Source organism: Porites lutea, chromosome 10 (assembly GCF_958299795.1).
Source record: "Porites lutea chromosome 10, jaPorLute2.1, whole genome shotgun sequence".
Lineage (NCBI taxonomy): Eukaryota > Metazoa > Cnidaria > Anthozoa > Scleractinia > Poritidae > Porites > Porites lutea.
This window is the reverse complement of record NC_133210.1, coordinates 25358715-25374134: the sequence shown is the minus strand read 5'-3', so window position 1 is coordinate 25374134 and position 15420 is coordinate 25358715. Positions and strand designations below refer to the sequence as shown.

General features: G+C 38.9%; 1 protein-coding gene across 1 annotated transcript in view; it reads left to right on the top strand.

Moving 5' to 3' along the window:
• Nucleotides 1-9275, top strand: part of LOC140949704 (scavenger receptor cysteine-rich domain-containing protein DMBT1-like) — a 54468-nt gene extending 45193 nt beyond the window's left edge. Inside the window, exons 16-23 of the mRNA XM_073398843.1 lie at nucleotides 545-868; nucleotides 4058-4369; nucleotides 5161-5463; nucleotides 5612-5920; nucleotides 6605-6913; nucleotides 7988-8038; nucleotides 8254-8304; nucleotides 8794-9275. Of these exons, the coding sequence (XP_073254944.1) occupies nucleotides 545-868; nucleotides 4058-4369; nucleotides 5161-5463; nucleotides 5612-5920; nucleotides 6605-6913; nucleotides 7988-8038; nucleotides 8254-8304; nucleotides 8794-9275 (2141 nt within the window). The remainder of the gene's footprint in view (nucleotides 1-544; nucleotides 869-4057; nucleotides 4370-5160; nucleotides 5464-5611; nucleotides 5921-6604; nucleotides 6914-7987; nucleotides 8039-8253; nucleotides 8305-8793) is intronic.
• The last annotated feature ends 6145 nt before the right edge of the window (nucleotides 9276-15420 follow it).

Genomic DNA, 15420 nt, shown 5'->3' with positions numbered 1-15420 from the left:
CTAAGTATGAAATTGTTAAAAGGACGTAAAACAGAAAATGCCCGAAGGGACCGCTTAGGTTGATTTTGTGACACTTATTGCACAGTTATACTTCGATACTTTTTTGCGTCACGTGTGTTGCAGCTTTAATTTTTTCATTTGTTGGCTATCATCATCATTAATAAGTTTATCTACGTGTTCTACAGAAACATCGAAAAAACATCTTTTTTGAAGAAGTTACTATTAACTGTTTTGTCTTTGATCAAAACGGCTCTGTACAACTCACTACCTACCAGGCATAGAAGAGATAGTCAATACATTATAACCAAACAGATTGCAGAATTCAAGATGGTATGCTAGAACATAGATCATAAAAATACCCAGTTCAACATATACAACAAGTATATTCTGACTAATATTACACGCGCAATATTTTAAATAAAGGCATCACTAAAAGGTGATCAACGTTATTTTACATAAAAATCTATTTCATTTGACATGTTTTTCAATTCTAAACCAGAATTATAGAAATGAAAACACTCAGAAGATTTTGTTTATACGGCAGCTCGTTTAGTTGGTGATAACAATGTGGAATCTCATGGTAAAGGCCGAGTCGAGGTGTTTTACAATGGAACCTGGGGACCGGTATGTGGTGATGACTACTGGGATGTCAAGGACGCCAACATAGTCTGCCGTCAGCTGGGATTTCCAGGGGCTCTGGTGACAGCCAGAGGCTCAAGAGGCAGAAGACGTGCTTCGGGCCAAAGAGAAAGGTGGTTTAAGAGTGAAATATGTGAAGGAAATGAGACGGAGTTAACAAACTGTTATCACAACGGGTGGTCAAGCTCCTGCTATTACAGAAAGGAAGCGTATGTGACATGCATTACAGGTGACCAAAATTTTGTTTTTGGCGTGAAATTGTGAATGAGCAATACGAGCAGTATAATCTAATCACTGGACTAATGCTGTGTACTCTGAGCTGGGTGGCATAAGCAGCGATTGTTTGGGATGTCAGTATATTTTTTCAAAGAAGTAAAATTATGGCGTCGTTATGAAAGAATACCGTCTCATTGCCACAAATTGAGTGCATGGGAAGAAGTATTTTATTTCACAAGAGTATCGAAGTAGGCATGTCATTTGTAAAGAACAATGATGCCTGCGAGAGGTTTTAAACAATGGAAAATTTTAAATCTATTTTAAACCATCACCCAATCGATCAAAGTCGCTTACGACAGTTCTGACTAGGAAACACAGAAGTTCTGGTAAGTGTTGGTATTTTGGACTTATTTCAACAAACGTTCCATAACCACAGCACTAAGTTAAGGAGTTCATGCAATAACCACAGCCCAAATACACACCAGTATTGTGGCCACACATTAATTCATAGACCGTAGACAAAAAACAGCGGGGGAAAACAGCTACAAGTGCATAAGGTTTTTGTAATATAAAGCTGAATTAACTGGAAACAGTATTTCGCGGCGTTTTATTTTCGCGATTTCAATATTTAACAAATGGGAAACAAAGGTTGAGGTTGAGGTAGACTTGCCTACAAGTCGAGCTCAAATTTTTTCACTAGCGCGAAGCGCGAGCGGTAGATTTTTTATATTTTCTGCTGCAAAACCGAACGAGTGAGCGATGGGGCCAATTAACTACCGGAACCGGAAATGAGAAGCGAAGGACTTTGAGAAAGTCTAAGGTTACCACCAAATTCCCGGAAATTCCTGTTGGGATCTAAATGATAAACTTTTTTTTAGTTCGTCCCACTGGAACATTCCCTGGACAAACGAAAATTCTGAAGACCCGTTTTCCCGGTTGGGACGTTCCGAATGCAAATGCAAATTTTCTGCAACGTGTTTTCTTTCATTTTATACACAGCTGACTTATCAACTGGGATGTCAGAAATAGTAAATCCTAGTTTCTCATGCTCCATCCGGGTTTCCTTGGAAAGCACTGACGGGTCGTCAAAATTGGACAGATGGGAAGATTGAGACGTACGAGTTCTTGTCATAACAACATGCATGGTCAGATCATGTTGAAACTAGAATCCAGTCTATCGCGGCCCCCAAAACAGGAAATTTTAGGCAAATGGTAAACGACACGTACCGTTCTTACCGAAAGAAAATTCCCAATCAAATCTTCGGAATTTTTCTGCAAATGGTAAACAACCTGAATTTCGCTATTCAGGCGCCCTCACTTTCGCGGCAATGGGGATAACACTACCGGAAACCACTCACGGGCGAAATATCGTGAAAATACTAGGAAACATTTCCACACACTCGATTGTTTCAAGATCCCGGATGCCAACCAGCGTTTTTGAAAAGGACAAATGAAGGGCCCGCCTTCAAACAATTTTTAACGAAGTCTGATCAGAAATTAGCATCAGTTTTGCTCTCGCCGAATAGACTAATGACTCCTAAACATACTACTTTCTGAGGCTATTGACGGTCACCACCCGGAAAAAACTAGAGCCTGAGATCAGTGTTTCTTTCACCCGTGTGGAGCCAGATAAGACGAAATACTGGCGGTAAGATAGTGGACGAGGCAGAGTTCGTAAGACTTGTTCCTTCATAAGGCTTAATCATGCTTCCGGAAAACTCTGTTTCAATCGGTTAAAAGGAAATCTAAAAAATTAGTCGTCCAGACAAGCCAACTTCTAACGCGCGCACTGCAATGGTTTCAAATAATAGTGTGTTTCACACGATGAGAATTATGGGATATGGTCCCAGGAAGTGGTAGTTGTGGTGGAAGGAGGGTGGGGAAGGATATAAAAGACATTATAAATGCGTGATTTTGTGCTTACCGCAGCTTACAAGAGGATTTTTTTTTTACTAAAAACATGATCATAACAAAGAAAACTGGTAAAGAGAATGAGAATGAAAATGAGAATTTTAGAAATTAATAATCCTGGAGGTACCATTTTGCAAATCCAGACAGGTGATTATATCGATTAATAGTTGAAAAAGAAAAATGGATGTTAGACATCATGCTCTTGCTGCACATTTCAAACTTTTGGACGTGGTACATATTTAACAATTATTCTTTGAAATCGAGGTGAATAGTGGCAAAATATTTACCGAGCCACGAAGTGGCGAGGTAAATATTCCTAAAGCCACTATTCACCGAGATTGAAAAGAATAATTGTTTTAGTACATACACACGAAGTGATCTCAACAAAATCAGAGAGGAAACCATTCAAAAGTACGATTTGATTGACAGATCAGGTCAGCTAGACACGCGACAGTTTAAAAATAGATTTAGCTAGATTTTTGTAGAATTTTCAAACAGGGCAATTCACAAGCTTATCACTTCGCAAACAACAGCGTAATGACTTAAATGGAACCGCTAAAAGTTTGAATTGTTTCCTTACCTGAGAAGAAAAGAAGAGCTTTGTTGTTTTCTGTTGACTCGCCAAGTTTATAGCCGAAAAGGTTTGTTGTGTCGTTCTTTGCTTGAAGTGCCGACAAAAATGGCGATTCGGTTCCTCGAGGTAAGACGTCGTCTTCATGTAGCATTTTTTCTCGTGTTTACTTGAAACGTAGAATTTCTGCAGACATTTGCTTTCATATTTGTTTGTCATAAATAAACTTCGTTTTTGGGCCAAATTTTTCTTGTTAGGAAACGCTGAGTTCACGAAACGGCCCCTTCTAGGCGAATAAACGGGAAAGTTTTAAACAATCCATCGAGCACAAAACTCAACAACAGTAAATGGAAAAACGCCGTTTTGAATCCTTCGAAGTCTTTTCTTGCCTGAAAAAAAGTCAACCCTAGGATTTTGTCGACTTTTAAAAGATCTTTCTCTAAGAAAATGGGAAAAAAACCGAGCTCACACGGAATAGTCCGAGGTAGCGAACCAATCAGATTGCTTAAATCACCAAGATCACTGAGTGTGTATATACTAAATGTATATATTTACTGGTACGGGGTTGTCGCTTACAAGCAACAGTCGCACATGGAAGTCGAACGTTATAATAGAGAAAAGGGGTTTAAAACTCATATATGTGCTCTGCTGCAGAACTTAGATTTAATGCCTTTCATTCGTGGTCTATATTTTATTTTTTCTGGCTGTTTGTGTTTTTAGCTCGTTTAGTCGGAGGACAGACACCCAATGAAGGACTGGTACAAGTTTATCATAACAACACTTGGGGCTGGGTGTGTGCAGATCATTGGGACAAACGAAATGCTGATGTGGCTTGCAGGATGATGGACTTTGACGGATCATTATTATTAAATTTCAGTTATATAGAAGATGATAAGACAAATTTCAAGGTTTGGCTCAACAAAATGAATTGTTCTGGAAATGAAAGTTCTTTTTTTGAGTGTGTTCACGACGGTCTAGGATTACAAAACTGTGAAGGGATGAGGAAAGCTGGTGTAATTTGCCGATCAAAAGGTAACATAGCTAGCTAAGGAACTAAACTGTACAAGTATTTCCTTTTTGGCAATGGCATAAACGATACAATTCGCGCTTATCCGACTCCATATACGCTGTAAAATCCTCTTTCACTATATAGTTTTAAGAGGACCATAGTTTCTCCTCTCAATGCGTAATTTTAAAAATTACTTGCATTACGTCACTGCGAACGATTGTGACAGGGATTGTAGCCTGCATGACAGGCGCTTTATGAGCCAAGCGGGGCGAACGCGATATTTCGCGCGGAGCGCGACACGAAATTTCGCTCGACCACTAGACCCTACAAAAGTGCTGCTACATGTATATGGCCTTGGTTTGCTTTTCTTTTTCCCTTAGAATAGTTCACTACGCTTGCAATAACAATGGAGTCATGGCCACCATCACAAGCTTATTGTAAAATCTTCATTTTTAATCCCAGTCTTTGTTTTTGTATTGACATAACTTTGTGGTTTTATTTAGATGTCTGTTTCAAACTAAAAAAGTTTTACATTTGTTTTGCCGATATAAGTGCGATTTTACTTCATAAAGTCATATTTTCACTTATCGACTCCACCTTGCATGCAAATGCGGGCTCATGGGGGATACGGTTTTTGTACAAATTGGTTATTATTTCTTTTGAGAAGTCTAAAAACCATAATTCTGTGAGTTTCGAACAATACATGCATGTACCGCAGTGTAAGGCAAAATGGTTCCCAGCCATTTTCTGGTCCTGGGAACATAATTGTTTCAAACGCTATTAAATATTCAGTTAAGTTTTCTTTTCACCGCAGTTCGATTGGTTAGTGGAGGTAATGTGTTATCGCAAGGCCGAGTGGAACTGTTCTATAATGGAACATGGAGAGCAGTGGATAGGTGGAACTGGAAATTAAGGGACGCCAATGTAGTTTGCCATCAACTTGGTTTTGGAGGAGCTCAATCTGCATATATACAGTCGGGTTTTCGACGGAGAAGAAAAATGTGGTACTATTTTTTACGATGTATAGGGAATGAAAGTTCATTAACAGACTGTGGACAGAGTGTGTGGAGATCCACTTCCTCTAGTTTTCGTTCCGCCGGTGTGGCATGCAGAACAGGTAACAAACGATATAAAACAGTTAATCTTTCTATTAAATTATTTTGCCAAGATTTTTATTTTCTGCACGAGGTAAAAAATATTTACCTATCGCAAGACAAACAATCAAACATAAATAAACACTAGCTTGTTTCTATTCTATCCATCAGCTCGTTTGGGGGAAGGACGGCAATCCCCCCGAGAAGGACTGGTACAAATTTATTACAACAACACTTGGGGCTGGGTATGTGCTGATCATTGGGACAAAAAAGATGCTGATGTGGCTTGCAGAATGATGGACTTTAGCGGATCAGTGTCTGCGTTTTATGACAGCAAAAAAATTATACAGACAAAATCCGCTGTGTGGCTTACTAACATGCAGTGTACTGGAAACGAAAGTTCTCTCTTTTTATGCAAACATGGCGGTTTGGGATCTCATGATTGTAAGGCAAAGGCTGGTGCAATATGTCGACCGAAAGGTAAAACGAAAACCCAAGAAACCTAGGTAAAAGAAAATTAGGGCAACGTAAAACAAAAAATGGCAAATATCTTTTCGAACTTTTCATATTACTTGGTTTGGAAATTTCAGTAATTTTAGTCATGAAGTTGTACTCTCCTCTCATCATAATCATCTTCATCATCGATCATTTACCGTTGCCTTGGCCAAAGAAATAAATTAAATATGTAGTAATAGAAATAAACTCAATAATTAAGATATATAGTTGAGGTAAACAAATGGTATAACTTATTTGTTTCTTAATGTGATTGTGTGGCAGATGTTTATCAACTTTTAAGAAATCTTCACGGGGTAAACTAATCTCCCTTCCACAATTATATAAAACCCCTCCTACAATAATTATATAAAATCCCCTTCTACAATTATGTAAAACTCCTCATACAATTATATAGTACTTGATCACGTCATTACTCTAGAATGTGGCGATACATAACTCTACTCTAGATTTTACAGTTCATTTTGACTAGATGTACTTCACCCCCTTTCTCTCATACAAGTACATTATTATACCCTGTCGACCTACTCGGAAGAATATTGTCGTTGTTTGAATTGATTGCTCGTGTGTGCAGGTAAAGGTCGATGTCTTTTGTATTTCAACCGCCACACTTAACAATACCAGCCTAATAAACTTTCCCTGAATGTACAGTTCGATTGGTTGGTTGGGGTGACGATTCGTCTCAAGGCCGAGTGGAAGTGTATGTCAATGGAACCTGGGGAGGAGTGTGTGCACACAGTGGCAACTGGGACTTAAAGGACGCCAACGTAGTCTGTCGTCAACTTGGGTTTAAGAGAGCCGTTGCAGCTGCTGCATCCTCGGATTACCCACAAAGAAAATTGATACCTAACCTACAGTGCAATGGAAATGAGACGTCATGGACAAAGTGCGAGCATGTGGTGTCTCCCGAAGGCGCCTACTGTTCCTACAACTACGGCGCGTGCGTGGTGTGCATTACAGGTACTACCAATAGTTATTATGGTGCAGCCTAACGGGGTCAAAATAGTTGCTATCAGCCTAAGGCTGAGTATAAGTATTTTAACAGTAGATTGAAACAAAATCCAACAGCTAAATAACAAAAATAGAAAAGATAATGAAAAATTCTTCTTTCTCTCTAAACTTTGATTGAATTCATTTAAAATAGTGGTGATTTCGCTACCGTCGCATCTTAACTGCAAGACACAGTCATTCGCACAGACTGAAGCGAAAACGATAATTTTTCATGAGACCAAACAAAAGCTCTTTACACAGAAATCTCATTTTGGTTTGGAAGTTTAAATGATGCCTATAGAAAATATACAGGTCGGAATTTAGATCAGATGGTGCTCGAAACATTTCTTTTTGCGCACAGTTTGCATGCCGGCTTACAAAGTGGCCGGACCAAGGAACCACTGGACGGACCAAGGGCCTTCAAATGGAGCGATCATTTTCTATTATGTAGGATTTTCGGCAAAGCTCACAGAAGCTTTCGGTTTGTCACAAGTAAGTAAAATGTGACGGCAACTTACAGGACATTTTTTTTTCACAGTTGTCGCCTTTTTCTTTTACCTTTAACTTTAAACGGCCCGTGCACAGTACACGTTAAAGATACCGAAAAAGTAACACCCCCCTCCCCCCCGAAATTAGCGACACTCCAAAAGTAGCGGTAGGAAAAGCCTGCTAAATCCTAGCCTGTTCCAGGCGTTCAGATAGTGGGGAGCGGTGCGAAGTAAAAAGGAGCAAAAAAAAAATAAAAGCGAGGGTGGAGGAGAGCTCCCCAGTCCCCCTCTACTTTTCATCGCTTTCTTTACTTCGCACCGCTCTCCACTATCTGAAAGCTTGGAACAGGCTAGCTAAATCCGAATTTAAGTAACGAGGGTCGTTACTTACAGATAGGAAAAAATTAAGCAAACAGAGGCACTACAGTCAAGATGACTTAATCCGGCCTTTATGGAGTTTTTTGTATGAGAAAAATTGATGTCGAGTGATTTCAAATTAATTGTTTAAAAGTAAACGAAAAGGGAAGTAAATGACAGTTTTTAAACTTGCTTTCAGAAAAAGGTCAGTACACCAATTCATCAGACGAAAAAACAACGCAGTCGAAAGGTATGTCTGATCTCACAATTTGTCAAGTGATTCAAATTAATTGTTTAAAAGTAAACGAAAGAGGAAGTAAAATGACAGTTTTTAAACTTGCTGTCAGAAAAAGGTTAGTACATCAATTCTCTGGCATCAAACGAAAAATCAACGGGGTCGAAAGGTATGTCTGATCTCACAATTGGTCATTCGACAAGTGTGACAGTTTTTAAACTTTCTTTCAGAAAAAGGTCAGTACATCAACTCACCAGACGAAAAAACAACGAAGTCGAAAGGTATGTCTGATCTCACAATTTGTAAACAAATACTAATTTGGAACAAACAATAACGGCTAAAAATTAAAGACCGTCATGCTAGCAAATATTAGCTGAAATTAAAATGTACGACTGTGACCAATATTGCTGTTACCAGAAGTGCTTAATTATATCTGGAGTGGTGTTGATTAATACTTCAGACTTTTACTAGGTTCTGTGTGATTTTAGTAAAAACCCAGTAGTTGTCTATTATCAATGCTGCGTTCTGATTGGTTGAGCTACTACTAGGCTATATGTTATAGCCCACTGGTAGTAAAAAGCACCGGCTTTTCAGCGGCAAAGAAAAAAATTAAAACCTTAGGCCTCATGAGCTATTGACTCAGAGCCCATTCGGGCTCGCGGAATAATTGTTAATTAACCTAAGTTATAATCATGATGGACTTAGACAATCATAGGTTAAAAAGGTCATTATCTTTTGGTGTCTGATGGTTATTATTTGTTAACAATTAGGACCCCGGCGCAATGTTAGTTACACTCCAGTGTGCTTTGGAACAAAAGATGATCAGTTTGGTAGGTTCTTTGTTCCATCAAGTGGCAAATTGGCTGCCCTGAAGTTGGTTCACCTCTACGGTTACGTAACCTGTGACCAGAAATCGAATGTTCGCTGGTCTTACTGGGGCTGTGCTGGACCGGAAGTAAACGTTGTGGTAACAAATTCGACCAACCACGTACTTCTCCCTGTAAACGAGTTTAGCTCTACTGCGGCAACAAAGTGGTTCAGGATTCCGGGATACGACTCACTCTCTCCTGAGCTTGTTATGTCAGTTCTGTCCCGTCCTCCCTGGGTGACCTCTGGCGAAGAATTGAGGCTGTGGAACGGGGAGGATTTGGTGAATCGAAGTGAAACCGACAACGGAGGAAGGGTGTGCTGTGATGTGCACGCTCTTTTTTCTGAAACTCGAGTGTTTGCTTCGATGGAAGGTTTTAAGTAAAAAAAAAAAAAAATTCACAAACGTGTAATTTGAAGGAAAAGTCAGTATGTAATTCTCTTGATTGTTGAATAAACTAAAATGACATTTGTGCAAAAAGGTAAATAAATTTAAAAAAATATATGTATTTGCCTTGGCTCAAAATATAACATAAAATGCCTCAGTCAATTCCAGGCGTCCCTATCCGATTTTATCCACCGATGTCAAAGTTCTGAGTCCCAGAAGTTGTTTTTTATTTATTATCATATAGTTACAAACAGTGGAGAAATTCACATTTTTTTATAAACCACTAATTAGTTACCACTCTTCGAACACTTTAAAATAAAGCTAATCGAGCAGATAAATAGACTGGCAACGAAATTTTGCGATAACAGAAGGTTACGCTCCTCAATTGAATCTGGCTTTGTTATACTCCCTGTCTATGGACGGGCACGCTTAAATTGACTGAGTTTATAGTTAATGTAAGTAAAAACTTCGCTATCATAAATACAAATAAAAGCTTGTGATAAATATAATTACACGACACAGAATCTGGTGTTTTTATTCCGTCCCTTACTTTAAAGGCAAAAACCGAGGTCTGAAGAACGTTCTAGCGTATTCCTGACTACTGTACCATGTGACCTTTCTGCTAATTTGACCATAGTTCCTAGACCCTTTAGTTACTAGTCAGAGGAATTTTTATGGCCGTAAAAGCCGGAAAATCTATAAGGTTACAGTTTATGTTCAGGGCTCCCTGACCGTGCACTTTCTTAATTCGTTCTTACTTTATAAACTATAAATGAGTTATTTAACGAAGGTTTTGCGATTCGCCATTTAGTTCAACATGATTGGAAGGCTTTTGCTTGTAGTGCACTTTCATGATCGAAAAAAAGCAAACAACGACATATAGCAAAGAAGCCTATCGGGCTTCCTAACCATCGCACTCAGTTATAAAATATCTCAGTCAGTTATACCGAAAGTAGTTTAAAAGGTTACGCAACATATAACCACGGAGAGATGTTAAAAGACTTTTTAAGCTTTCTGGCTTGTGTGGGCCGTTTGACGGCTGACGGCTCAACTTCGTTATCAACCGGTGCTGAAGCTAAAATGCTGCTAAATACGCAGACGTTCAGTTATTTCTTCCAAGCAATATACCGTGTTTCCTCGAAAAAGCGCCCACGCTGTAATAGCGCCCTTTACCAAATAACGTCCCACCCCCAAGGCCAATCGAATAAGCGTCCTGACCTCCCCTCCCCCTAACCTTCCTATAGGGATTGTATAGAGATTGTATAGGGATACAAGGAAAACCTAAAATCTAAAATGTATTGACTACGGAAAATTCTTTATCAAACATTATTTTAACAAGAGAAAGACATTACAGTGATATTGACTTAACATTTACAGAGATAATGATATCGTAGTTTTTGTTTTTTTTATTTTAATTTAAGAATTTAGCCAACAACCCCTGTTGAAGGTTAGTGTTGTTTGGTTAGTGCTACTGGTTTGTCGTTGTGGTTTTGCCTTCACAAGTGTTTCTGATACACTAAAGTTGCTGTTCGTATGAAGACATAATAAGTGCCCCCTCGATTAAGCGCCCTCCTTCCATTTACGGCGCCCATCCTTTTAGCTGCAATTGAAGAAAGCGCCCAGGCGCTTAATAATATTCGAGGAAATACCGTCCGTAAATCCTCTATTAAGCCCCCCCGGGGGACTTATTTTTTTCAAGCACTTTTGATGGGGGGCTTAATAGAGAGGGGGGCTTATTTAATTTAGCGAAACGCATCACCTGTAGCAAAAATACCGTGGTATGAGACAGAGTAGACTTACGCATTGTACAATTAAAGTCACCGTCAAAAGTATTTAATTCACTTGTGGGAGCCTAAAAGTAACAAAAACAAAATTCTTATTCTTCAAAAATGTGCTTTCGACCTCATGTTCTTCGGTAATTTTTATGAATAAACCATAACTGATCAGTCCACGTTAATCGTTAATTTTTTTGTGAAGAATAAGGATTAAAGGAGGGGGAGGGGGGGGGGGGGCTTAATAGAGAGGGGGGCTTATTAACTTTCCTGCTCTGAAAAGGGGGGGGGGGGCTTATTAGAGAGGGGGGAGTCTTATTTGAGAGGGGGGGCTTAATAGAGGATTTACGGTATGTGAAATTTTCCACCATTTTCTCCAGCTTTACCAAAACAACTTAGCTCTGGCTAACGCAACCTTGACCAAACCCGCACGTTTATATTTCGGATTCACGCATCTGCGTGTACACAATAAAACGAATTCGGTACCAAAACTTATCCAGATTCCTCACGAATCCGGAAAAATCAGCGCTACTGTAAATAGCACTGTCTAGCCTTTTTCTATGATAGGCAATTAACGTGTATCAGTCAACGGACCCCAAACTGCGACAGAGTATTTTACAACTTACTAACACGTCATTTCATTAATACTAAAAACCCTTAAAGGTTTACCAAATCAAGGGGGACTTTGGGTGGAGGTGGCATTGGAAGCAATTCGGAGAACTGTTCGTACCTCCGAAAATGAATCCCAGGGGCGTATGTAGCCAGCTGGATTGTTTTCAGAGTCTGAAAAACTCCTGAAAATATACGAAGGGGTGAATGGGGTGGAAGCTATGACCGCTGACGGTTAATTTTTTTTTTCAATTTTGACGGTTGAAGGTTAAATTTTAGAGCTTTTTACCGTTGACGGTTCTTAAGTAGAAATTTAGTCTAAGTTTAACTAAACATTTCTGTATAAAATTAATAACAACATTTATGTCTCGGAGGTTTTCTTAAGCCTTTCGCTTTCTAGAAATATTTCGAAATATTTCTAGATGTAAGCGAGTTGTAAACTCAGTGTCCGCCTGTTTATTTCATGGCTATAGGATTTAAGTGTTTTACCCTTAGAAATTAAAAAAATCTTTCACGCGGACTTTATACGGATACTGTCACTGCTGGTGTGAATTATCGAGTTCTAAGGAAATGAGTTCTATGTCCCTGAAGGAATGGCTTTGAACAATGAAATGTTCTGAAACGGCGGCGGGCTGGTTCAGGTGATGGTGATTTAAGGCTTTTTCGATAGCGCGACTGTGCTCTCCAAATTTCAGTACAACATGATTCATATGACCATGACGATCATGCAACCTAGCAACGAACTATATAACACTAAATCCTATGAAGCTCAAGATGCAAATAAACTTTCAACATCTTGTCAGGATCGAGGATGAGGATCGTCGCGTGAGCTCTGTAAACTTTACAGGTCAACACGCTTGCGTGGAATAGGCCATTTCCAGGTGGTCCTGAACCTCCGTTTCAAAGCGAGGCTAAGTACAAAGCCACTGATATGGAAATGATTTTTATTCCAACTGGTGCAAAAGAAACTTATTATCACAAGAAAGGTTTTGCATCTTAAGCCTCGTTTTGAAAGTGAGAGTTTTTGGAACTCGCAAATGGCCTACTCTAAGTGGAGGACAGATAACCTCGCAGGGGCAATGAGGTCATGCTCGTTGGCATAATTGCATTTGGAGAGTTAGTCGCTTACTGGAGCCCCAGTTTACATCTTACGGTTGAATTTTGCAAGCCTTTTACTCTCTCCCATATTTATGATCATTCAAGGGGCTAAACAAACGAAAGATCGAAAAATGATGAAAGGAGGGATTAGTTTGTTTCAATTTTGAGTAGATAAAGTAGATTGGATACTAGCGGGATTGAGAAGCTAATATAAACCACCCTATCACCCTCCCGTGGCCAATCTATTTTATTAAAGCAGCTGATAAAACCAAAATTCTCCGTTCCACTCTTCCCACCCTCTCCCCCCCCCCCCCCCCCGTTCCCTTCTTCGCCACCTTTTCTGTCACTTGCGTCCAGTACTCTCGCTAAAAACCTCACGTGAGAAATGGCGACTGCAAAACAACTCTTTTGGCAGAACTAGATAACCATCCAGTTTCTAACACAAGAATTACACTTAAAAAGGTCTTCTCTTGCGTGCTCATTTATAGCTAAAGTTGACAAAGTAGCCTACTATAGATAATAGCATGTCTTGTAATGTTCTGGATTCTTATTTCATAATTTTATAAAATCTTCAAAACCAATATTCCACCGAACTAACAATTTAATTTCCTACCTGGATGGCCCAAAGTTACCAAAAATAAACTCGAGGCTAATAGCATCGTCGACGGATGGATTCAGTGAATTAAAATTCGGCCATTACGCAGGGACACTGCAAGACTTTATCGCTGTAGTTTTGAGCAACACTATGGTGTATGTTCTACATTTCTACTCAAAACAGCACGACACAAATTAACAAAATACCTAAGAATACAAAGTCCGAACTAAAATTGAAAATAGTGAACTTACCTTAGAAGTGAAAAAAAAAAAAAAAATCTTCCACAGCTTCTGCCTGCATATAACAGGCTGCATTATTGAGTCATCGAGCGAAGTGGACAGACCCAAACAACGTGCGTCTTTATGCAATATTTTAGCCTGTGCACCTTTAGCCTTAATCATATTCGTAAATTATTTCATTTTCACACCTTTTCTTTTGTTATTCAACAACCTCTATTTAACGTACAGCCCCTTGAATATTCAACAAACTGAAAGCTAGTCCTAACGTAGCAGAGAAGAGCGGGGCTGATGAATTGACTTCATAACTATTTAAAATTAGAAATTTATGTGGTATAAGTCCCTCGTCTGAGGGATTTTTACAAATAAATCCCCCGACTGAGGGATTTTATACAAACAAACCCAAAAACGAAAAAAAATCGGAAATTAATTCCCATGAAAAGTTCTCGCTGCAATTAATTGCAACTCAACTTTGCTGTTTCTGACGACATAAACTTCCTCCTCTACACCAATTTTGACTTCAACGACGAACTTGCTGAGCCAATAATTAAGTTCGTCCTTGTCAGTGATATTCAAAATCTGTGGATTGACTTGGGGAAATGCCTCACTGTCTCCGTTCTCGGTATTTATCTCTTACTTACAGATCACGCGATAACTCTAGAAAGAAAATCAAGATTATTGTCGTTGTTGTTTTTTTTCAGTTGTACTTTAGCCTGATCGTTAAATACGTGACCTAACTTTACCACGAAAGAGAACTAACCAATAATACAAAAACACAGCCCGGAAGTCGAGTCAGGCCAGGCTACTTAATTACGTTAAAATTAATTATTACAATTGTGACATAAAATTATATTTTTAAAAAAGCATACTCGTGAAAAAGGATCGAAAAGGAAAAAGAAAAAGGATAAGGGGGTTTACCTGAGAATATGTTTTTCATATAAATTTTCACAATTATCGTGTCCACTTCATCACAGAATTCTTTTTTAAGACGTTTGAGGGACATCTTGTAACATTACTTTTCTTTTAATGATGTTTTAATTTAAAGAAAGATTTGTAAAAAAAATACAGGTAACTCGTTCCATTTTTAGGGACTTTAAGATACCACAACGGCGACGGTAACGAGAACGTCAAAAAAGCAATAGGCTGAATAGGAAAAACAACCACTCTTGACGTGCAGTATTCTTTTTTTGTACATTTCTTTGCCGTCCCCACACGTGAAAAAGCCCAATTTCACGTTTTATAGGGGACGTGAACGGCTTCAAAATAGTTCGCTTGCATTTGACAAAGTAAGCGAATTGGAATAATCGCCATAGAGATTGAAAGAACGCAAATTCACTTTTTGGCGACATTTTCGCGGCCGTCGCCGTCGTGGTATCGTAACCTCCCTAATCAGAATCTTATAAGGGCGGCGTTTTCCAAAAGTCAGAACGGGCCGGTCATACGGTTCCGATTTTAAAAATGAAATAAGGGAATTATCATTAATGTCTGTGGTGAATGCATAGTTACATGTATGTTGCTGCTTTTGCCTTTAATTTTTCAGTTATTATAAGTTATAATTAACGTTATATGGAAAGAGACTAAATGCACAGATTTGGTAACGACCGGGTTTCAGAGAAGGCTTTAAGGCGCAAGCAGGACTTCGCCTTAGTAGCAAACATCGTACAAACATCAAACGCTCGCTGAGTTCGAGGAACACATATACATAAAAATCAAAACTGGATATCTACAACGTTTACCTCTAAAACTGCAGAAACGAAGAAGTAAACGAGTTCCAAAATCTTTATAATTCAGCGCGTTACCCTTCTGTTGATTAGAATTTGACACTGATAGAG